This window comes from Bidens hawaiensis, unplaced genomic scaffold, assembly GCF_021521415.1.
Source record: "Bidens hawaiensis isolate Kalapana, Puna unplaced genomic scaffold, B.hawaiensis_p1.1 tig00030479_1, whole genome shotgun sequence".
Lineage (NCBI taxonomy): Eukaryota > Viridiplantae > Streptophyta > Magnoliopsida > Asterales > Asteraceae > Bidens > Bidens hawaiensis.
Genome location: NW_027505181.1, coordinates 167,360 through 192,145, shown reverse-complemented (window position 1 = coordinate 192,145; position 24,786 = coordinate 167,360). Strand labels below are relative to the sequence as shown.

The 24,786-nt window shown below is 34.4% G+C and overlaps 2 protein-coding genes across 2 annotated transcripts; both read right to left on the bottom strand.

Annotated features, from left to right (window-relative positions):
* Window positions 1–1,048: 1,048 nt before the first annotated feature.
* Window positions 1,049–3,597, bottom strand: LOC143611295 (TMV resistance protein N-like). Its single transcript, XM_077085526.1, has 4 exons — window positions 2,593–3,597; window positions 2,194–2,499; window positions 1,928–2,101; window positions 1,049–1,387 (listed from the first exon to the last, which is right to left on the bottom strand). Exons 1-4 carry the CDS (start codon window positions 3,595–3,597, stop codon window positions 1,049–1,051), a joined length of 1,824 nt encoding a protein of 607 aa, XP_076941641.1.
* Window positions 3,598–3,624: 27 nt separating this feature from the next.
* On the bottom strand, window positions 3,625–4,382 carry LOC143611299 (toll/interleukin-1 receptor-like protein). Its single transcript, XM_077085528.1, has 2 exons — window positions 3,867–4,382; window positions 3,625–3,687 (listed from the first exon to the last, which is right to left on the bottom strand). The coding sequence occupies exons 1-2, from the start codon at window positions 4,343–4,345 to the stop codon at window positions 3,642–3,644; spliced, it is 525 nt and encodes a 174-aa protein (XP_076941643.1). The 5' UTR covers window positions 4,346–4,382; the 3' UTR covers window positions 3,625–3,641.
* Window positions 4,383–24,786: the final 20,404 nt, after the last annotated feature.

The window sequence follows — 24,786 nt, the reverse complement described above, 5'->3', positions numbered from 1 at the left end:
AGAAATAAAGACGAAGCAAAGAACTTGACGAAGGTTCCTCGACATACTCAATCTTAGAGGGAGATTATAGGGCCAATATTCTATATTGTTTTTAGGATTGTATATGTCGTTTTAGTTTGCTCTTAGTCGGTGTAGTACGTACTCGGTACGTTTAGTTTGTACGTTTATTTTGTAAGTTTTGGAGAAATGGGGACCCTATAAAAAGTCACCTACCCATTTCTCCACAACAACTCTTCACTACTTCAAGAAAATAAAGTTTCTCTCTCTCCAAAACCTCTCCTCTCATTTTCTCTCTTTTGTAATAACAAACTAAGATCCGAGATCCGAGTGTCATTGGTGATTTCCGCTAACCAACAACACGGATTGATCCGAGTCAAGTCTTGAGATCCATCTAGAGAACCTACAATTTCCTTTCAGGTGGGATTTTGAATCATTTGCGGATCCACCTTGTAACAAAGGCCCACCTTAATGAAATAAGACAATCTTGGGATTTTATAGTAGAAATATTTATGAATTAGTGATCCTTTTTATAGTTAGCATTAAATTTCCATCTTATTTATCATCATTTCTTAACTTTTAACCGACTCGTTTTGACACAACCCATATATTGCGCCGCATACATATATTCACATGTTCAAGTTTTGATAACAAAAACGAGATATAGTAATTACCCGTCAACAGTGTTCGTCAATTCCCATCCAACCAGACTAGCTGCTTCTTTAAGAGCATTTCTCCATCTTCCAACATCCTTTTCCATTTCCGGTTTGCCAAAATGAAAAACCTTCTTAGTATTGACAACGTCCTCTTCCTCTCTTTCTTTTCTGTAACCTCCACAAAGGCTTCTGCAACTGCCCCACATTGGTAACGGACCTCAATGGGTTCCACATCATAGAAGATGGGGTAAGCAGTCTGCTCGGTCATATGCTGGCACTGCATCATCATTAAATTCAAGCATTCATGATTAATTCTGAAAACATGTACCTGATTAAGAGTGTAAGGAGATATTAGGCGTAGCCATATATCTGGACTTATACCTGAACCATCTTATTCACAGCTCTACCGAGTAGATGAGGTCCCAAAAGAGTTCTGTCATGGATGTAAAACCATTCGACTCAAGCTGCTCCCTTGACCCAATAATACGCAGACCTTTCAATTGATAAATGCTCTCTAGAAGACGACTTATACCCGAACCATCTATCACTAACTCCTCCAAACATTCTAAACTCCCAACTTCCTCCGGCAATTTCATAATATTTTTGCAACCGTTGAGTTGTAAACGTTTTAAGCATTTCATCTTACATATGCTTTTCGGAATATCTCGTAAGGATCCACAACCCCATATGATCAAATCCTCTAAACACTCTAATTCGCATATATTCTCAGGTAACTGCTCAAGATCCAAACAAAAATAAAGTTTAAGTGATTTTAGATGTTTCAACATACAAATGTAATCCGGAAGATGCTTAAACTGTTGCTTCTCTAGACTTTCTAACCTCCACAGATCCTGAGGAATACTTCCTTCAAGTATAAGCTCTCTTAAATGTTGCAAACCACAAATAGTTGCTAAAAAATACTCAAGGTTTTCACAAGCGCATGGACCAATATGGAAAAGTTTCTCTAAATTTCCACTCCATGAGAATCTGGGTTCGTCATATCTGCATGTAAACCCAAACCTTGACAAATAATTTCTAGCATGCAGTGCACATACATCTACACAAATTATTTTTACTGTATTTATTGGGTCAAGAGAAGCTGATTCATGTTGTTTGTCAACCTCAAAATATCTAAAATTGAAGCATTTACTTAAGCAAAAGTAGACAAGGTTGTTTAGACATTCCACCTGAGCGCGAATTTGTTTAATATGAGAACATTCTTCAAGATATAATCTCTCAAGATGTGGAGTCCGCCCAATGTTAAGGTGACTCACCTTAGAATGACTGAGGTCGAGGGATTTGAGGTTCGGGCATTCAACGGGCAATTGTAGTTCTATAAAGTCCCTACATTCTTTAAGATTTAACATTTCAAGACGTGGAGTCATGCTAAGGTCAAAGGTTCTCAACTTTGAATTACTGAGGTCAAGGAATTTAAGATTCTTAAGAACCTGTCATAAGGAAACTCGAATGAATATCATTGTAGGGACAAATTATAACATCATATAAATTATGCAAAACAACCAATCAAACATTATTCTACCTTTCTTTCACCCCCTTCCGGGAGTTTAGATATATTACTCGCACACATTTTAAGGTTAACAAGGTTATTTGGTTGAAATGTTTCAGGTAACAACCGAAAAGGGTAATTAGGCCAACATAGAGATTGTAAAGCATCAGGTAATAAGTATTGGATAACTTCGTCATTTGCTGGTAAGAATTTGTGGTTAACATCATTCACGTGTAGTAATCTAAGTTTCTTCATCTTTCTAAGACCTTTCATAATAGTTTCTGGGAAGACACGCACATTAAAAAGTTCGAGTTTTATACTTTTGGTTGCTTCAGTGCCCTGCAAATAATAATAATAAAAAACCTGGTATGAAAATTTTTCTTAGCAAAATAAGTCCTAGTTTTTCACCTTTCATATAAACTTGAAACTTACCAATTCATTAACTAGTATATCTTCAATTTCTTCTTCATTCCACAATCGACTATGTTTTCTAGGTTCGTTAGGGTGCAAGCATCGAACAATATTCCGGCCCATTTCTTCTATATGATCATGGAAGTACAGTCTGTCATCATCTGAAATAGTTATCAAAGATTTATTCTCGAGAACACTTATACCAATTTGAGCATTAAATCCACAACTTTCAAGTATTTTGATTACTCTGTCTCTTTTTTCGCCCTTCAGTATGCATACAACATCTAGGAATATTTCTTTCTCATCATTCTCTAGACCATCATAGCTTATTTCCAATCTTTTTAGAGTTTTCTCTAGCGGAATTGTTTTTAGTCTCTCTATGGCATCTACCCATTCACGCTCAGTTCTACCACAAAGATGTGAACCCAAAACTTTGATGGTTAAGGGAAGACCAGCAGCATAATGTACAACCTTTCCAGATAGCTTTTCATACCCGTGAAACGGAATCTCTCTCTTAAATGCATACCTACTAAAGAGACAAACTGCTTCCTCATGTGACAACAAATTAACATCATGAATAAAGTTCACTCCATGTGCCACCAAAACTTGCCGATCTCTTGTTGTGATGATGATTCTACTTCCTGGCTTAAACCAAGTAAGTTCACCTGCTAATGCCTCAAGCTGGTCTATATCATCCACATCATCTAGAACAACTAGAGTCTTTCGACCACTCATCATCTTTTTCATCTTATATTTCCCATCAGAAACCCCTGCTACAACTATGTTTTCATCATCTGACACAGCTGAAAGGACTTGTTTTTGCAACTCCTTCAAGCCAGAGCCTTTTGAAACTTCTCTAACATTTTCAACAAAGCTTTTACCTTCAAACCATTTGGATATATGATCAAAAACGGCTCTCGCCAAAGTGGTCTTCCCACCACCTCCTATCCCCTTTATCCCTATTATACGGACATCATCAGAATCAATTTCCAAAGATGAAACTACGTTCTGTACCCGGGTACCCATGCCTACTAGCTTTTCATCAACGCTCAAATTGATGAAATGTGGCTTTAGTGAAATATCTTAACAATTTTTTGGATGAATTTTGATTCATGCCTGTGTTTTAAAGAAGATTCAATCAGATTACTCAATATCCCACATGATCAAAAAAATATCAGATCTATAACATACAATCGTATATGAATCAGTAGCATAGTGATATAATCATGTTCCAGGTCAATCTTTCAACAAATTGGAAGGAAACATAAATAAAGAATATAAGATGAAGGAACTACCCATCAACAGTGGCCTTCAACTCCCACCCAGCCAGATCGGCTGCTTTTTTCAAAGCATCTATCCATCTACCAGCAGCTTCTTTCTCCACTTGTTTTGCAAAGGCTTCTTGAACTGCCCCAGTTTGGTTGCGGATTTCAGAGGGTTCCACATCATAGAAGATGGGGATGGCAGTCTGCTCGGTCGTCCTCTGGCACTCCATAATCTTGACAAGCTCGTCTAAGCACCATGATGAAGATGCATAGTTCTTGGAGAAAACAATTATGTGAAATCTGGACTCTTCGATGGATGCAACGAGCTGCTCACTGATCCTTTCCCCTTTCTGGATTTTTTCATCATCTTTGTAAGTTATAATTCCTTTCCCTTGAAGAGCATGGTAGAGATGATCGACAAAGCCTTTACGAGTGTCTTCACCCCGAAAGCTCAAAAAGACATCAAACTTGAAGCTCTTTTGAACTGTTGAAGCTAAAGTAGATGCCATTGAATGTAAGCTTCAAGGATCAATAGGATAAAATAAATTCTTTATCGATTGAGGAAACAGTTTATGAACTAAATGGAAACAAAGATGGAAGAGAAGGTCGAATAAGTTGAGTGGAAAAGCATGTGTAGAAAGTAACAGTCCTTATTTGGTGATAATAAGAATAAGATTCTTTACATGCATTTTCAACCAAAATATAAGAACCAGAATATGAATTTAGAAAAGATAAGATTCTAAATAGCACTTAAAAGAAATATTTGTTAAATATCTTTGTTACTGTTCAATTTTCAAAGTAATTCCTGAACTATAAGAAAATATAAATAATAGGGTGTATTATATGAAATGGAAGCACTCAAGCACTCGCATGCTTACTACTTGCTTGCACTGACTTGTTTCTTAACAAAAGTTTAAATACAGATACTAATGTTAAATATTTTATCAGTTAAACATTAATTAAATGGCCATTGGTTCTTGAGCATAGGCGTGGGTTGCCATTACTGGTAACCACAACAAAACGCACCCATTGCAGGTGCTATATTGCTTTGTTTGGAAACAAGAAATTAAAAAGTCGCTTCAAGTACTTAGCAGAATCTGTACCCATTTGTGCATTAACTATTAGGACAATCGAGAACTCGCATCTAAAACTGCATCACACTCAAATACCGACAAAAATACCAAGAATAAACGACAAAAATATGGAGGAATTGTACCTGCGACATGTGCTAGAACTGACACTACTAGAAAACTAGGCAGTTGCGACCATCCATTCCAGTCGCAAAACGGTCGCAATTACCATTTTGCGACCGTTTTGCAACCAAAAATGCAGTCAGAAAAACGTAGGTCGCAATTGCTTTGTTGCGACCATTTTGCGACCGCTGTCTTGCTACCATAGCTTTCGTCGCAAACTTTGCGACCATTTTCGCCATCGCAAATCTTGTAATCACTGCTGCAATCGGAAATTTGCTACCACTGTTGCGACCACTGGCTACCGATTTTTTGCGACCGCTTTTTGGTAGCAAGGGAGTCGATTTTTTGCAAAACACGTTACAATCTATATATAGACACAATCATATACACAAATAAAACTAAAAAATTTTATCATAGACCAATTTAAATAAAATGTATTCAAGATCTATAAACAAATTTTAAAAAAAATGTTATTATAGCATTCTTCTATATCCAGTTACATATGAGCAACTTTTGACACCAACTAGTCATCCGGGTTTGGCTCTGTTAAAATGGAAAGCAATACCTGCAAAGCACATACTACACGTTATTGCATACCACCATCACACATTAAGCCATACCGGTTAACTCTAATAAGGAGTTTAAAATATCACAAAAATGAAAAATTATAGATCAAACCTTGGAGAATGTTAGTGTTGTGCTCCATTGTTCCTTAGTATTTGGATGGTAAATCTTGGTCCTAAATGCACCTTCACATATATAACGAATGCAGACTAAATCTTTTTATGTGTTTCATTGTTATAGCATATTAGTTGAATACTAGAAACACACCCTAGAACCCAAAATCTCTGAAAGATTGCAAAGAATAGAATAGGTTCGCTTCCTTCACAAACCTGCAACTGAAACCATGCAACCATGAGACCAAATAATCAGTCTAAATGCACAGTGAAGTTAATAACAAAAATTTAAATACTAAATTAATGATTTAAGTAAACTGAGAAGCCATAAAATTGAGTGACTCAAACCATATGAGGTAGATGGACCTAACATAATACATTTCCAAACATTCAGAATGAAGTATGGTAATCTTAAACTACTCCCTTTACTTCCTTTTGCATTCAATCACAGTTCTTCACAATCACGTACTTTCATCCATCGATCGGTTTCCTGAGTACCAGTAAGTACAAATTAATAAAACAAGTATCTAATTCTAACCATGTAACACAAAAGCATCATTCATACCTGAGTGTACTTATATACTGTTTCTCAACATATCAAAAGCAATATTTGTATCCTCATTAGTCATTAGGGTTGTCATCAAGTTGTGAAATCGCTTCCAAATAGTCAGAAAATGGATGTCCCAAGTTTGACTGTTCATGCTTGACTCCCTAACAACCTGAACAAAAGTTTTTATGTGTTGGCAATTCAAATCTGCACAAAGCAACAATCCTACATACACACACAAATACAAAAAAACACAAGTATTTGGCTGGTATAATGGATCAGTAGGCACTGGGCCGAAGGTGAATGAACAGTACCCTTTGTCAAACTGGTCACCAATTTGCTCACAGCTAACTGGTCATTTTGTCTTATCTGCAAACAGATGGGTTTTGATTAAGCAATAGTGTGACTAGACATATTTCTCATATCCACTTTACAAACTGAGGAACCCAAAAAGGTACATTTGTAATTGTATTAGGCCTGTAAATGAACCGAATGCTCAGTCACCCGTTCGGCTAGAAGTTCATTTATGCTTGTTTATTTGATAAACCGAATGCTCACCCGTTCGTTGGTTTACGTTCATTGTTTGTTAGTTTACGTTTCTTTATGTATTCATTTATTGTTAGGCCCTTTACAATTTAGTCTATTACCGTTTTAGGCCCAACATATTAATATTCACAATTACTTCTACCTAATGTTTGCTCAGTTATGTTCGTTTATATCCATCCATTCATGTTCAGTTATATTCGCTTGTTTATGTTGTTTACATTTGTGAACCATTCATTTACAATATAAACAAACGAACATGAAGTTTATTTTCTTAACATACGAACATGAATAGAAAACCCTACTCGTTTAACTGTTTGTGTTCAATCATTTGTTTAGTTGAAGTTAAACAAATAAACAAGAGCATGCCCTGTTCGTGTTTGTTCTGTTTTTTTACAGGCCTAGACAGCATGAAAATCATCTTTAACAGGAACATCCAAATCATTCATAAGCTTGCTAAACATAAAGATTACAATCTGCAACAATCAACTGTCATACCTGTTGCAGCAAAGCAAGTGCATGAAATGGTACAAGTGCAGCCCTCGATTGAACGGCTTCTTGTACCTCATTGCTCCATCTTTTCACAATCTCCGGGTTTGTCTAAGATTCAAGGATATAATATAATTAGAGTTACTTTTAACACATTAATAAGACAAGCTAATGTAAACATTCAAATAATAAGTTATACCAGAAGTAAATGGAAACCACTAACTAATTCTGCACTAGCTACCACAGGGTTTTATCAGCAATAGCTTGCTTTAAGTATCTCTAAATTTGAGTTTGAAGTGCTCCATCGGTTATGCGACAGAGAACATGAATAGCATTTGCAGTCTTGTTATTCATGTCTTTTGTAAGGGAACCAGTGACAACAATAACCTTGCATGCATAAAGAAAATCACCATGTTATCAAACATAACAAGATAAAGAAATATATAAACGATCAAAGAGATAAGATTATTTATTTGAGACCTCGTCTGAAGAAAGGGGGAGTTCCTTAATGATCAAATAAGTCATTCTTCTTAATCTAGTGTTGCTAGCTTGGAAAAGTTTTGTTACTGAAAAGAATACTTCTGTAGCTTCAGTGTGCAAATATAGACCAACAATAAGGTACGAGAATATCAAGACAAAGTTAAACAAGATCAAAAGCATCAACCCAAATAATATTAGTGAAAGTCTCCCATTGATTCAGAAGATAAAACAGCTTTGTAATAACCTGGCAATAGAAATAAGAATATAATATATAATCTACTGGATCAAAAAACCTATGTAGCACAGATCAGGGGTCAAAATACAACAATAAGCACCTGGGAACACCTCCTTGAATCTATCTAAGCATCGTTAAAGAACCTAGCTTCCTGAATAACCGCTCCGTTCTTGATCTCATGAGCCTAGTCAAGCTCGGATGTAAAACTTGGGCTGAGATCATTACTTAAATGAGTTTTAGTTTTGACTTGAGCTCATTCAGTGTCATCCTGATTCAAACTTTTAGCAATGTGTTAAATAGATAGAGTGGTTCGAACTTAAACTCCTACTATTATGTGTAATATTCCCTTTATAATTGGAAAGAAAACGATAGATCTTATGTGAAATAAAAAGGAGAACAGGTATGTGACATGGGATTGTGGCTTATACATTAAGTAGTAATGTTAAAACAATACTATAACTTTAAAAAGATAGAATTGGATGTGGTAGAGCATCAAAGATATCTCAGCATAAAACTCATATCCAGAGAGTACATATATTTTTTGACCAATATCATGCCACATGAAGAAAGACTAGATAAAATGCCTGGTTGTTGATTTTGAATTTCTTTTACTATCTTTGTAAAACCTTCCACTCTCCACATCCGCCTCATCACTGCCAACATTTTTCATTGCAAAATTTCACGTGTACAATTACAATATAACCATATAAGTTTCCGTAGCATAAGAATTTGTGAGTTACACGTCAAGAGATACAAGTTCATTTATGTATCAAACTAGATATACATAGTTAATTGCATGCAAGAAGGATTTAACCCTGACACCTAACATATTATTCAATTTGCAATATAATTGACTAGAGATTGATTCTTAATCTAATTGGATTCAACACACAAAACCTATCCTACAAGCAATCAACAATTTATCGCCTGTGAACAGATTCATAACTGTGATTAGAGAATTAAACGTTCTAAATACGCACAAAACAAGGTTTAATTCCTGGTAAACAGAACATGAATCAAGGAAATTACAGTGTAAATCGACCAAATCAATCAAAATAATAAGCTAAAAATACTGAAAAAATCAATTAGAAGAAAATGAAATAGTTAGTGTTTTTCGGCGAACGGTGATGGTGAGGATCGGTGATGAACACTGTTGATGGCGGAGCTTCGTTCAGATACTGCTAGGACGGTGATGGCGATCTGTGACGGACACTGTTGATGTCGACGGGAAGAGGCGGAGGCGATGGCGGTGAAACGATGGTTAGGGTAGGAGAAATTGGGGGAATTGAAGGGGGAAGTGTTTTTATTGAGGAGGGGGGGAAGTGTTTATCCTTAATATCTTTGATTATTTTACTCTTGCGACCGTCTAAAACAGTCGTAATATTTGCGACTGCTTTTTTCATTTTGAGACCTTTTTTCTAATTTAATAATTTTAATTAGTGATTTTTGAGACCATGAAAAGGCGGTCGCAGAATTTGTGAACGAATATGTTTTGTTTGTTTTTTTTGCGACAGTTAAGATTTCGGTCAATAATTTTGCCACCGTCTTTATTTGGTCGCAATTGCCTAGTTTTCTAGTAGTGTGGTAAATCAAACCGTTCTGCCCTGTTTCTGTTGCTGCGTAATTTGCTTATCCCACAGATTACAATAATAATATTCGTATCGCTGTAGTGGAGAACTTGGTCTCAATGTTTCGAAAACAAAGCAACAAACAGCAGGCCGTTCATATTCCACAGCTTGATTACATTAGGCAACATTCCACAAGGGTGAAAGTGTTTCACAAGAACAGCAAACCCAAGCGCTTCATGAAACGCAAGTAGTGGTGAACGCTTAGTAAGTGAATGAAGGCTTTCCAATCCTTAGTGCATAACCAATCGCGCGTTGGCAGTTCTGTGAGAACAGACAACATTCATGTCATTTTTCAAGAAACCAATATGATATTTCTTTTCACACTGGTCACAAACAATAGACGTTTGATCGTGAAACCCATCTGCAGTAAGCATACATGATCTGCATAAAACATATGCAATCTTCTCAATCTGAATACTCAGTTTTGCAGTCTGTTTTCTGGATATCGGTCCAGAAACCGTTCCATCATTTACAGCTTTGGCCTTCGGTCCAGACCCCGTTTCATCAAATTGATCTGTTGGAGCACCTATTTCTAAAACCGCAAGCACTTCATTAAGTGTATTCAAAACAATAATCGGAGGAAACGGTCCCCGTTTCCCATGATCACAGTGTACCCTTACAGGAGACACAATTAGCAAAAAATAATCAATAGAAGGTGTAATAACAGGTAACACTCTCTCTATTGATGTTTTTCAAACCAATTAACCAAACGGTTACCTGTTCCTTCGAAATCAACACCAAAAGGCGAACATAGTAGAATTAGCACACTGGAAAGTGAGGGTACAATTATCAGAAAAAACAAATGTTTTAAGAAAAACCTGCACATGTAATAATTAATGAATCAGGCATAACCAATGTGGCTGATATGATGTGCATTTGAGGATCCATTTTAGCATCGGGTACCCCGAAGGACGCGTGAACGTCAACCACGGAGTCGATGGAGATATCAAATACCCTGCCATCAGTGGTTTTACGATCGATATTGGCAATTGAACTGTCAAAACTAGCACTTAAGGATGCCTTTTCATCACAATTACGGAAACTAGTTCAAATTGTAATTCATTTAAGGATCCATTACAGCGCAATTACGGAAACTAGTTCAAATTGTAGAAAATAGGTGTGGGTACTGAATTATATATGAAGACAAGTGCTTCAAAGTAAAAATATGATCGAGTCTACGTGTATCATTTATAGTGAGCCAAATTACTACAACCATAAACTAAAATAAAAATAATATACATATATACTAATAGTGCCACAAAACATGGAAAGTAGAGATAATAATAAGAGCTTGCTAGTTTCTTAAGATTCTTCCTTTGTTTTCTTTGAAAAATGATACCGAATAACCTACCTGAAAAACCCGAGTCGAGACTAAAATCCCAGCAGTTCACTTGGTATCCGGTTACTGATCAGTTTTGGTTTGATCACCTGTTGTTGCTTGGAATGGACCAATCTGTGCAAATCACCACATAAAAACATAAGTACAGAACAAGTTAATACAACTAATATTTTGCTACACATAAATTCCTGCAGTTCTCAGGTTTACACAATAAACGACCCGAAAAACCCAAGTCCGGATCGAAATCCCAGTATCAGTTCGGTTGGTATCCGGTTACTACTCTCTTAAAATCACCACAGAACATGAAAGTACAGAACAAACTGTTGGTTCAGGCCCCTAAATAAAATACAAACAAGTAATAAAGTGAAAGTCATTTGATTTATGTCTTTTTCTGGTCAAATCAGGGCGACAAATCCTGAAATTCTGATTTGAAGATGAAAATTCTCACACATGCATTTCGTCGAGCGGGTGGTGTATAGAAATTAAAAAATACGTTAATGTGTAGAATTTGATTCAATTGAGCCTCATAATCACCAGCTTAAACAAAGATCAAGGTCAAATTGAAAGCATTCATGATTAATTGAAGCCGAGTTGAAACCAGAGCTAACATAAGCAGAATCATAAAACAATAAGAAATATGATTGTGATAAATTTGTAGGAAATGAATTTATTTGACGATTTTCCGACAATTGTAGAAGAAAAATAAATTTTAACTAATAAGTTATAAGATAAATTATTTGATTTTTATATTAATCAAATTATAAAACCAAAATTTACATTTGTGGGAAACTTGTAGGTAGGCTGTTAGCCACAAAATAGCTACAAATAAAATTTTGTACAAATTTTGAAGGAAAACTATGGGGTTTTTTTTTTTTTTTTGTCTGAAACTTGTGGTTAGCTTGTGGAAAATTTCTTTTACCGGTAATTTGTCGGAAACTTTTGAGGGAAATATATATGTTTTCTAGTAGCGTTCTAATTAATTGCTAGGAAATCAAAACATAAGTGAAATACTCCAAAAATAATTCCATGCCACACTAACGATGAAAAATTGAATATTGACCAGATACGAAGTAAAATATTAATTGTTATGAAGAATCTAAGAAATCGCTTGTTGCTTATTTTGTGATTGTTTCTAGAGTAAAGTATTCCTATCTACACCAACCAGCACATGTCATAAAGATTTGAGAAAAGACACAATTCTTATGCGGGAGAAGTGTGTGATTGTCACGCCTATGTAAGTAATTCATTATGCACGTGAATGTGTTTTTTAGATGAATTCAGTGAAAGTAAAATATTATACATACATCTATCAGCTATCTAGATGCATTCATTGTTTGTCATAAACATAAACGTGCATCATATTTCACAACTACGACATTATAAGTAAAAAACAAGAAAGTTGAATAAAGTAGAAACAAAAAATAAAAAAATATTTTTCATACAGACTGATGAGCCGATATATAGATGCAACGTAATTCTCTTTTCATAAGCACATAAAACATTATCTCAGTTGCTTATAACGCCGCACCTGCCACAGCATGTAACCGTAATCTGCCATCGTTTGATTGTTAATGGTGCAGAGAACATATTTTTTTTCTTATATTAAATAAACAACTTACATTATTTAGTAAATATAATAAACGAATTAATAAATACGAAAACAGATTTGTTAGAAATTTGTAAGAAATATAGACATATTTAGATGATTTTCCGACAATTTATTAACAAATATACTTTTCTTATTAAATAAATAAGTTACATTTTCTAATAAGTATAACAGGTGATTTTAATAAATAAATATAGATGTTGTGGGAAAATTATTGGAAATATAAAATAAATTGTGTTTAAAGACTAAATAAAATGATTGTGGGAAATTTGTTGGAAATGTGTATATATTCCGAAGATTTTCCAACAATTTTAGAAGAAAAATAAATTTAAAACAATAAGATATAAGGTAAATTATTTGATATTTATATTAGTCAAATTTAAAACCAAAATTTACCTTTCTGGGAAACTTGTAGGTATAGATTGTTGGCAGTTACTTAATGATAGCCACAAATAAAATTATTTCAAATTTGTAGGAAATTTGACGGAAAATTTATGGTTTTTTTTTGTTTTTGTCGGAAACTTGTGGTTAGCTTGTGGAAAATTTCTTTTGCTAGTAATTTGTCGGAAACTTTTGTGGGAAATATATATGTTTTCTAGTAGTGTTCTAATTAATTGTTAGGAAATCAAAACATAAGCGAAAAGCTACAAATATGGAAAACAATTCCATGCCACGCTAACGATGAAAGAATGAATCTTGACTGGATACGAAGTGAAATATTAATAATTATAAAGAATCTAAGAAATCGCTCGTTGCTTCTTTTGTGATTGTTTCTAGAGCAGAGTATTCATATCTACACCAGCCAGCACATGTACTACATATTTGAGAAAAAACACAATTCTCATGTGGGAGAAGTGTGTGATTGTCACGCCTATGTAAGTAGTTAATTACGCAGTGAAAGTAAAATATTATGCATACAGCTATAAGCTATCTATATGCATTTAGTGTTTGTCGTAAACATAAACGTGCATAATATTACACAACTATGACATTAAAAGTCAAAAACAAGAAAACTGAATAGATTAAGAAAAAAATAAAAATAAATTAAAAAGGCAATAAATTGTTTTTCACTCTGACTGATGAGCCTATATATAGATGTAACCCTAATTCTCTTTTCACAAACACATAAAACATTATCTCCGTTGTTTATAAAGCCGCACGTGCCACAGCCTATAACCCTAATATGCCCTCGTTTGATTGCTAATGGTGCAGAGAATTGATTGTTAATTACTAATAACATGTTGATTGTTCATACGGTTTTAGACAAAGAATCAGGTGAGCATATTCATGTTAGTTCAATAATAATGTTTGTTGAACTTTACCTTTTAGATTAACAATATTATTAATTTCAGATTACATCTGGATTCTCGTCAGCTTCAGGTGAGTATACTAATTTCAAACGTTAATTCATCAAAAACCTCATATGTTAACCAAAAACCTGAAATATCATGCGTTGTTGAATAAGTTTTCTCAAATTGATAAAACTAATTAGTCTTTTATTTGAACACCTTAGATTAGTTTCATCCGTTGTTGAAAAAAAATGTCTTATTTCGTTAATTTTCAATGATCATCTCATTTTATCACTAGAATGTAGTTTTATTAATTTTATGTATGTAAACATAATTTGGTTATCAAAAACAACCTGTTTTATTACATTTAATCACCTGATTCGATTGTTGTTCATTATCTATACATCCAAAAGGCAGTAAATGTAGGGGTGTGTATGGTTCGGTTTAGTCGGTTTTGGGCTAAAACCGAAACAAACACCAAGAAGTAGATTTTTGAAACTGTTGGTTTTTTTATTTTTTGGGTTACCATTTGGTGAAAATTTTAGGCGGAAAGAAAATAGGCCCAAAAATAATGAGTTTAGGCAATTAATGTTTTAATTGATTATTATACATTTGGACTCAAATATTTCGATTACACTATTTGTTAAATTTTTACAAAATACTTAACATTCTGTAGGTCCTCTACATGGATCTCAAGACTTGACTCAGATCAATCCGTGTTGTTGGTTAGCGGAAATCACCAACGACACTCGGATCTCGGATCTTAGTTTTGTTATTATCAAAGAGAGAAATGGAAGGTAGAGAGAGAAAGCTTTTATTTCCAAAAGTTGTTTCTTGAATTGTGAAAGTTGTTTGGAGAAATGGGTAAGTAACCCTTTTATAGGGTCCCTATGTCTCCAACACATACAAAATAAACGTACAAACTAAATGTACCGAGTACGTACTACACCGACTAAAAGCAAAGTAAAACGACATATACAATTCTAAAAACAATATAGAATATTGGCCCTACAATCTCCCTCTAGGATTGAGTATGTCGAGGAAGCTTCGTCAAGTTCTTTGCTTCGTCTTTATTTCTTGAAACTTAGTACTTGTCTTGATCCAGGATCTTGAACCAGATTGGATTTTGGACAAATCTTTATTTTCCGTTCTTATCTGGTAAGGATCGGCAACAGCAAATTTTAGAAACATCAGATGCGCGAGGCTCGACATCTAATTTTCTTTTGTTGACTTTCTTGAGCCGACTGGTTTCTTTCCTTGTCTTAGATACAATCAGTTCCTTTTTAGGTTCAACTACCAACTTTCACGTTCTCATTTTCTTTTAAGTGCTTCAACACCTGCAACTCCAAGCAGACTTGCTCTTGATCTACCTGTCCATGTACACCTACACAAAACTTAGAACGATAAGATTCGTTCACAGACCCTCTCGAGGGTCAAGAAGAAATCGTTCATAAGCCCTCCCAATTTCAGTCCCTCAACTTGTAAATGATTTGTTTATGTCCCAGATCTCCAACGAACTTTGCATGAACGACCTTGACAACAAAACATATGATTTTGAATGAAACAAAGTTTAACAAAATATGTACGAACATAATAAAAACTTAAAATCTTTTTGGCATTTTCATATATTTTAAAAATAACGAAAATATATACATAACATTTTGAAGTTGAAACTAAAATAAAACAAAATCAAAATAAACAATAAAAGATAGGAGTAAAGATGAAATTAATATTATATATCAATAATATTTACAAAATTTTCTAATGATTTTAATATTTTTGTGAGAAAGATCACAGCATGGAATCATATTGATTTGCAAATCCCTAGATCGCGTCTCCATTTTGATATTATTATGTCACAATTTCATCATCGACTGTAGATATTGTCCATTTGTTTAACTTGACAAGTGTTTTGATACCAAAGTGATACGTTTAAAGTAAAATTAGGCACGGTGCTTATGTGGTCCCCACTACTTAATCAGACATGTTACTTATTCCATCATATGTCGGGCTTACTTTGTGTTAACATGTCACCTCAACTTGACTTAAACATTTCTTATTTGATCACAGTACTCTTATTAACATACTTGACACTTTGTACTTTGTACACTTGACATTTTGTGCTTTGCACACTTGACTCGATCTAGAAAAGTTAAAATAAAGCAGAAGTTCAGGCAATAACAATTAGGTCGGATAATACCATATTATCGCGCAGAGAAAGTCCAAGGCTTGAACAAAAGAAAGAAAATAAAACAAAGCAGAAGACAAGACCAGATCTTGTATGACTACAAACGTAGGAAGTCCAAGGCTTGAGTCGAAAATAAATGAAGAAATAAATCATAAATTAAAATTCTTAAAACTGACTCTTTTTCTTGAATTTTCTTTTTCTTTTATGACTCTTTTTGTTTTTCTTTTCTTTTCTTTACTTTACTTGACTCAATAGAAATTAAAACTTGACACTTATTTCATAAGAGAACTGTGATAAGGTAAAGAGAGGCTTGGGTATGACATGTATAAATACATTTCTGCCTTCATGAATATGACTTCACGGAATCATGCAATCACTTCATAATCGTATATCCACTAGTACTGGAAGGAATTTAGGTTTATATCATCCGACACTTACTTGTTTGTCAAGCCTATCTACACATCTGTGAGTGATTTTGTAGACTTTTGATCTACTCTTTTCATGCGCTAGGATCATTGCATATCAATGTACTATCATTTTCTAATGGTCGGATCAATTTCTCAAAATTTGAAAATTTAATTATCCGACTCCCTCTAAGCAGGAGCTCCCTCTAAACGGGACAATTCCTTTTAGATTTTCTTAAAAGTAATATAAAATCTTTTTGGTAAATCAAATGATTTGTTTTTGCTTTTCTTAAGATGAATTGAAAATCTTTTTGGTGAGTTATAAATAACTCAATTTTCTCTCTCTAAAATTATGACATTTTAAAAATATTTACAATTTTATATACAAAAAGATAGATAGGTTATTTTAATCAAAATTGATCATGCCGAACGATTCGACCAAAAATTCAAATCGGGTATGATCGATGGATTTAGTGAAAAGGTCAGCAAAGTTGTTGTTGTCAGATGGACTATCTTAAGCATGCATTATCACATTTAACAAAGTTGAAGAGATTCAAACCGAGATCCAACAGCTGATGCTGTATCTATCACTTAAGAGAAGCAGTTGGACGAGGTTGGTTTGAGAAATGCTCGAAAAGTTGTTGAACCATTTAAACAAGGCTTCCCTTTCTTGAAGTTTGTCCTCCCAATTTCTCTTATGAAAGACTCGAATCCTTCATCAAATGGTTTAGAATCAAATAGCAAGGGTTCATCTTCCATCATATGCCAGGTGAAATCACTATGTAAGTACCTAATACTATTGATAGTCATCCTTGATTGACCGTGCATGCACTAAGCGTTTAAATAGACATGGGTTCCCAGGATACTTTTGTCCCGGGAAGGTCAACCGTAAACCGACTAAACTTGATTTTATTTCCTGAAAAACCATTTATTTCTTGGTGGAGCCTCACTTGATGAAGAACAGTCCTTAGGAATCTAAGCAAAAACTTGTTCCTTTGTTTTGTCAATTTTGGACTTTTCTTTTCTTGATTTTGAAACTATTTTTGGTGAATCCTCAGACTTTACAGTCTTAGGATCTTTTTTGATTTTATCCTTCTTGGTTTTCCAAAAAGGTTTCTTTTTGTGTTTTACTTTATTTACTTTGGATCTCACATCCATTTCATTGTGTTCACTATCATCTTGATCAGTCCTTGAATCAGGGTTACTAAAAGCTCCTTTTGGGGACTGACTAAGCCGCCTTTGAATATCAAGCTACTGCTTGAACAAGTGTTTGCAATGTCTTGCAAGGTGAGAAGAGTGACCACACACAAAACAACACTTTCTCCTAGGAGTGCTATAGAACTCATCTGAACTATAATGTGGTTGGTGCGATGGGAAAGGTGATCCTTGGAAAGGAACATGATTATAAAACACATTTGTGTAATATGGATCAACAAAATTTTGTTGATAATGATCATAGTAGTTGTTGTCACAGAAGTTGTATGGCTGAGGAGTTCTAAATTGATTGGTTGTGTGAGAAAATAATCGTTTATTTGGTGGAACATATTTACACGAAGTGTTTGCTTTTTTATTTTCAAAAACTTTACTTTCCCTTGAATTATCCTCAGTCTCACAACTTGATGATGAACAACTTGATATGTTCACCTCAACATGCCTACTTTCATTGGCACATTTTTCAACAAAAGTTTCATCACAAACGGTTTCATAATCACAACTCATGTCCGTTTCCACCGACCCACTTTCTTCTACACAACCAGCTTCAAAAGATACATTGATGTTAGATTTATCAGATGATGGGACTGAGCAGCAATTTGAGAAACTGGAGGGACAAATTTCACAGGTTTTGGTATTCTACCAACCCCATATGACATTTCATCCTCGGGAGCAGTATTATAGCTAAAGTAGGGTAAGCTGGTATAATTATCATTTAAAGGTGGAGTTACAGCAACATAATCAAACCCCAACCCCGCTTTAAGCTTAGTACTTCTTTGGGCTCCAATGATATCATCCAACTTCTCAGATGATGTTTCAAATCTTTCGACTATCAAGTTTCAATTTTTCAATTTCATCTTTCAATTCATTCACTATGTTTTTATAATATATAACATCATACTCCTTTTGAAAAATTTTAAGTTTAAGATTTGCCACATCATTACGATGAGTATCAATCTTCTCAACGTAAATCTTGTCAGCCTTACATATTCAGCATTTAATTGTCGAAGTTTTGCATTTTCTTTCAAAACGTCGTTTTGATGATATCTATAATATGTAACATTGTCAATGCAAGCCTGCGTGCATAACTTGTGGTTTACCTCATCACAAGGTGAAGTGTCGGGAATGATAGGACATGCATGACTGCTTTCACCTGCAGCACTTGTCCCAACTTTATTTTCTTTGGACTGATTGTTCATTTGGAGCTTATCTTCCATTATTTGAAAAGACTTGATGGTAGAAGCCAACTCTGAGAGTGTTATGGTATACAGGTTTGTGGTTCTCTTTATGGTAACAACATTGACGCACCATGAGTAAGGCAATGAATTCAATAGCTTTATATTGATCTCATACAATCCATTGATAATACCGACACTACTCATTTTGAAGACGAGTGACTCAAATTTGTTGATGAGAGAGGCAACCGATTCTCCTTTAATATGTGTAAACATGTCGAATTCTCCTTTTAATATTTTCTTTCAGCTTTCTTCCATATCCAGATTTCCTTCAAGCTTAGGTTCGTAAGACATTTTTTTTAACTCGGTTAGATTTTTTTTTTAAAGAGAAAAAAAAATTAAGTTTTTTTTTTGCTACAGTACCGAGTTGCTACAGTGTTTCGCATGAGATGCTGCAGTACCCGGTGCGAAGCGATTGCTACAGTACCCGTTCGAAGCGAAACGATTGCTACAGTACCCCCCGTGCGAAGCGAAACGATTTGCTACAGTACTCGTGCGAAGCGATTGCTACAGTACCTCGGCGATGCGATTGCTACAGTACCCGTGCGAAGCGAAACGATTGCTATATTACCCCGTGGGAAGCGAAATGATTTGCTACAGTACCGTGCGAAGCGATTGCTACAGTACCTCAGCGATGCGATTGCTACAGTACCCTGTCGATTTTTTTTTTTTTGAGAGTATAACACCCAAATTTCAAAAAAGTCAAAAATATTTTAGTCTAAAAATCAATAAATCGGTCTAGATCTTAGTTTTTAAGCCGAATCTAAGCTCATACACTAAAACTTAAAACACTAAAAACTTAGATTTGGTGATTCTCGTGTATTTCCAAGGTGTAAGGGACTCCAAAAGAGGTGAGTAGCACGAAATCAACCTCAAATCCAACAAAAACTAAGATCAAAACCCAAAAAGTTGACCCGAAAACCACAAAAAGTCAAGCCGAAAGCTCTGATATCACTTGTAGGTCCTCTAGATGGATCTCAAGACTTGACTAGGATCAATCCGTGTTGTTGGTTAGCGGAAATCACCAACGACACTCGGATCTCGGATCTTAGTTTTGTTATTATCAAAGAGAGAAAAAGGAAGGTAGAGAGAGAGTTTTTATTTCCAAAAGTTGTTTCTTGAATTGTGAAAGTTGTTTAGAGAAATGGGTAAGTAACCCTTTTATAGGGTCCCCATTTCTTCAACACATACAAGATAAACGTACCGAGTACGTACTACACCGACTAAAAGCAAACTACAACGACATATACAATCCTAAAAACAATATAGAATATTGCCCTACACATTCACACAAAATCTATATAATCTGCAGTTGGGTTTTATTTTTATAACATGCAAAACTGAAAACAAACCGAAAATTTAGTTTTTACGGTTTCATGCAAGTCACTAGATTATTGTACATGTAATTGCTAAAGTAAGAAGCAGAACCATTTGACTGAAAACTCTATAAATTGGTGTATAGGTTGGTAAAAAGAATTGAGCAAGAAAAGAGAATATCATTCCCTTTTTTATTTTTTTATTTTTTGAATTTCAGGCCAAAAGTTTAGTTTTGGGCCTTATCCAATCCAATAGATTATCTTTTTATGAATGTGGGCTTCCGTTGGTGATTTTGGGCCCGTTTTGTAAATCCAATTTTCCTTAAACATTACATAGCTTATATATCCCTATTTAAAATTATAACCTACTGTTTTAAAATATAACCTACTCAGTCATTAAGACTAAAACAAATATAGGAAACAATCTGGCCTGAAAATAACATACATTTTCCTATAAAATATATAATTTATTAATTTGATAAATGCACCAACAACGTTTGCCTTCCCGGGGTTTCAGGAGTTTTAGTTACCAGTACTCAATACCAATAACGAATTTTACATTGTTCTTCGATAGCTTATTGTTGATTAATATATATACTAGGCGTACTTGGTGATTTCTAGCATAGTGCAAGATCATTGCTTATCTATCATATACATATTGCATACGGATTGAGGTGAGTTTCGTGCTGCCATTTTTACTTAAACTTTTTGGGCCGGATACATGCTGGTTTTACTTATGGTGTGATGTTTATCAAGACTTGTTTTCTGCCATAACCAGGAATAGGGTTACCCAAACTTTCTATATAAACGAATGAAACTCCATTTCAAGTATAATCATTTATTCGCTGCAACCTTAGCGTCCAAATCCGGCTCCAAAAGATGGCATCAGCCATTCAGAGATCAATGTAAGGGCTTTTAGTTTTGTTTTACCGAATCTTATTCGCCTCATAATCGTTCTTTACATGTTTAAAATCATAGCTGGTTTCCAAAATATGGATTTGTGAATTTTTAGTTATGATATTTTTAAGAATACATATCCATTTATTTAGTTGGTGTTTAATGTAGCATATTTACCTATGTTTGAGAAACGAAGTAAATCGATATTTGACATATTTCCTTTAATATTTTGAGAATTTTGTTTCACTACATGCATGTTGTGATATAAATCTCAAACAATGAATGATTAATTTGTAATGGAAATATGTTTTTTTGTTTCCATATTTGGTATGTTTAAATTATTGGGGATTTAACTTTTTCTACTTATTTTGTCCAATTTACATGTTAGGTTTGAGGTTACGCATCGCACATTACTATCAGATTTGGCTAATAAATTAGGAGGGGATTATAGCACGTTGATTGTTTATAGAGTCTTGATGGTCATCATTTGGAAAGGTAAACCGCAACAAGCTTTTTTTGTTTATGATTTTTGTTTTCAATTTTTTAAGTAGCCAAAGGGAAATATATTACAAGTATTCTTGAAGTCCAAAATAATTAATCTCTAAGCAGAAGTTTTCCTTGTAGTGTAAAATATATTAATGCATAATTCAACTTCTTTATGCAGCATGATAACAAAGGAAACTTCGACTTTCTGTTAATTTCTTGATGCGGAGAAACCAAACTATCTTAACTATCACGAGTTAGTGATGAAACTTGTGAAGGTGAACGGGATCATCATGTATGACAACACACTCTGGAATGGATTTGTTGCTATGTCTAAGGATTCGGTTACAAGGAAACTGAACAAGGCCGAATTGATTCTTTAAAGTTTAAAATAGCACCTTGCAACGGACCCTAGCGTGAGGATCTCTGTGGCGTGGCTCTGTTAGATTCAAGTCGTGCCTTCTATGTTTTGTTTGTCTATATGTTGAAGTTATTGTTATGGTTCATGCAATGTTTTAATTATGGAACAAGGTATGATGCTATTAAGTGAATGGTGTTGTTTACGGAACTTAATGACAGTGCAGCATTGATTCCTTTGATAACGTGTGGGTGAAACGCATACTTTATTGAGAACAAATAAGTAAATGTTGTATTTTTATTTTTATTTACATTTATTGAGAACAATATAACGAGACTTGAATTTAGATAACCAACGTTGGATTTATCATTGTATTATTGTATTCAGTAATATGAATTTTATCATTAAATGATGGATTACTTACATTTAGTTAGTGGTGAGGTGGTAGTGGATCGTACAAAATTCGATTCTGCGGTTGGTGATGAGTGAGCAAAGAAACCAAAAGGTGGCTCGTAGCCAAATAAAACCGACCCAAATTAACCCTGAACTAAACAATTGAACCAGAACCACAAGTGATTATCTTAAACCTGGCGGAACAGGCGGCTAGGTAAAAACTATGTGCCAAGTTTGAACCGGCAAGGAAAAATCAATTTCTTCTCAAAATCCATTGAGATAAAAAGTAGCCACAAAACAATTTTTGAACATAAAACTCATATCCATTACTTGTTGATCCTAAAAGGTGGGCTTAATGAAAGGAAAACAAATAAAATAAAAACTCAAGCTAAATAAAACAACCAACATGTAAACTAAAAGGAAATAAACATGAAAATTTAAATTGCATAACTGGAAAATAAAATAGAGAACAACATGGGTAGGATTTCGGGTAGGGATGGCAAAATAACCCAAACCCGACGGGTATACCCGAAACCCGAAGCATTCTGGACGGGTATACTCGAAGCCCGACGGGTATTGGGCCGGGTATGGGATTAGTTTTGAAAATTTTTAGTGGGTACGGGCCGGGTATGGGATTTGGTGATACCCGACCCGATTACCCGAAAAGACTACCCGCTTACCTGAATTAGAAACACGAAAATTTTTTATTATTAATTCCATTTTTTTAACCTTTTGTATTTAAGATATGTATTAAAAAGTATTATTTATGTTTTATATGTTATCAAGTTTATACATAAAGTTATACAAAAGTTCTATTATTTATTTATAATAACGTTTATATAGATGTAATATGTCATATTTTAGTTTGTAACGGTTCGTATAAAAATAAAAATATATATGATAACTATAATGGTAAAAAAATCTACTTAAAAATCCTAACGAACTTTCTTTAACAATCTAATGGGTATACCCGATACCCGCAGGCATACCTGATACCCGACGGGTAATTACCCGACACATACCCGACGGGTAATGGGCCGGGTATGGGACTGAATTTTATAACCGGGTACGGGTATGGGATTAGCATTACCCGGCCCGAACCCGGCCCGTTGCCATCCCTAATTTCGGGTGTGAGTGCGAGCAAACATATGATCTAATTAACCCATTTCATAAACCGAACCTGATCAGTTATGGTTCAGGTACATATACAATAGAGCAAAAAAATAATTTACTTGACTTTATAAACAATATGAATAATAAAGCATTTTATTGAGCTTTAATATATTTTCATATTTCCATCCTCTGGAAAACAAATCAATCTCCATGACTGTAGGATTCGGTTACGCTGTCACTCGGTTTATAATCGGTAATTCTTTTGAGTTGGCCTTTTTTACTTTTCACTTTTGAGTCTTTGGTTACTGGTTTAACAATGGAAAGAAAGCAGTGGAGGTGATTTTTTAAGTACTCTAAAATAAACAGGGACAGATTGGTCATTTTGGTAATAACATGGGCTGCCATTTGTAATCTGGAAATTGGCATTGCATGGTAACTAGTAACTACATAGGGTCATTATCGTTTTGGGCTATTTTGCCAGAATTGACTTTTTTTTATCAATGTTGACTTTTTGCGATCAAAACTATTTGACTTTTTTAATCAGACTACGGTTGACTTTCTTGTGGTCAACTGCACATGCTTGGTAGTCCCTTATTGTTAGAATATATCTGCTACTTTATATTTGCTTGTTGGCTGCTTAATAGAAATTAAAGATTAGAGGTTGATTTTTGTGATTAGTGTGATAAATCAATCCTTGTCTGACCTTTATTGTACTGAAAATCCTGTATTGGAGGTCCAAACAGTTTGTATATCCATTTTTGAACTTTTTCATGGTAAGGGTATTTTGGTCACTGGGCTCTGTGGTAGAATTTTTGGTTTTGAGAAGTCAAAGTTGAAGGATATTAGTGGTATTCAGTTGGATTTTCAGGTCATGTTTGACTTTATGCTGGTCATACATGACATACAGAACATTCAAAAAATTTGGATCAATTTTACAATAATTTGGGAATTCGGTGGATCAGTTGTACTCTTGACTCTTACAATACATGCAATATTGATATACGCAAGGGTAATTTAGTCAATTTGTACAATAGGCAAAGTTTAAGAATAAATGGAAATCAACAAAAGAATCTGCAAAATGGTAGGACTGAGCAATTGGTTAGGACTATCAATAAACTTATCTTTCTCCTGGTGAAACTTGGCATCAGGTATACTGTTGATATAAACCATCTAATACATAAGACTAAAATAAAGTAAATAAATAAAACGAGGTCCAACAAGTTGGTATGTAGAAACCAACTTATGATTTAGACATATTATTTAACATACGTGACGAAACCGAGTTAGGGTTTCTTAAGCCGGACAAGAGAGACACGAGTGAAGTG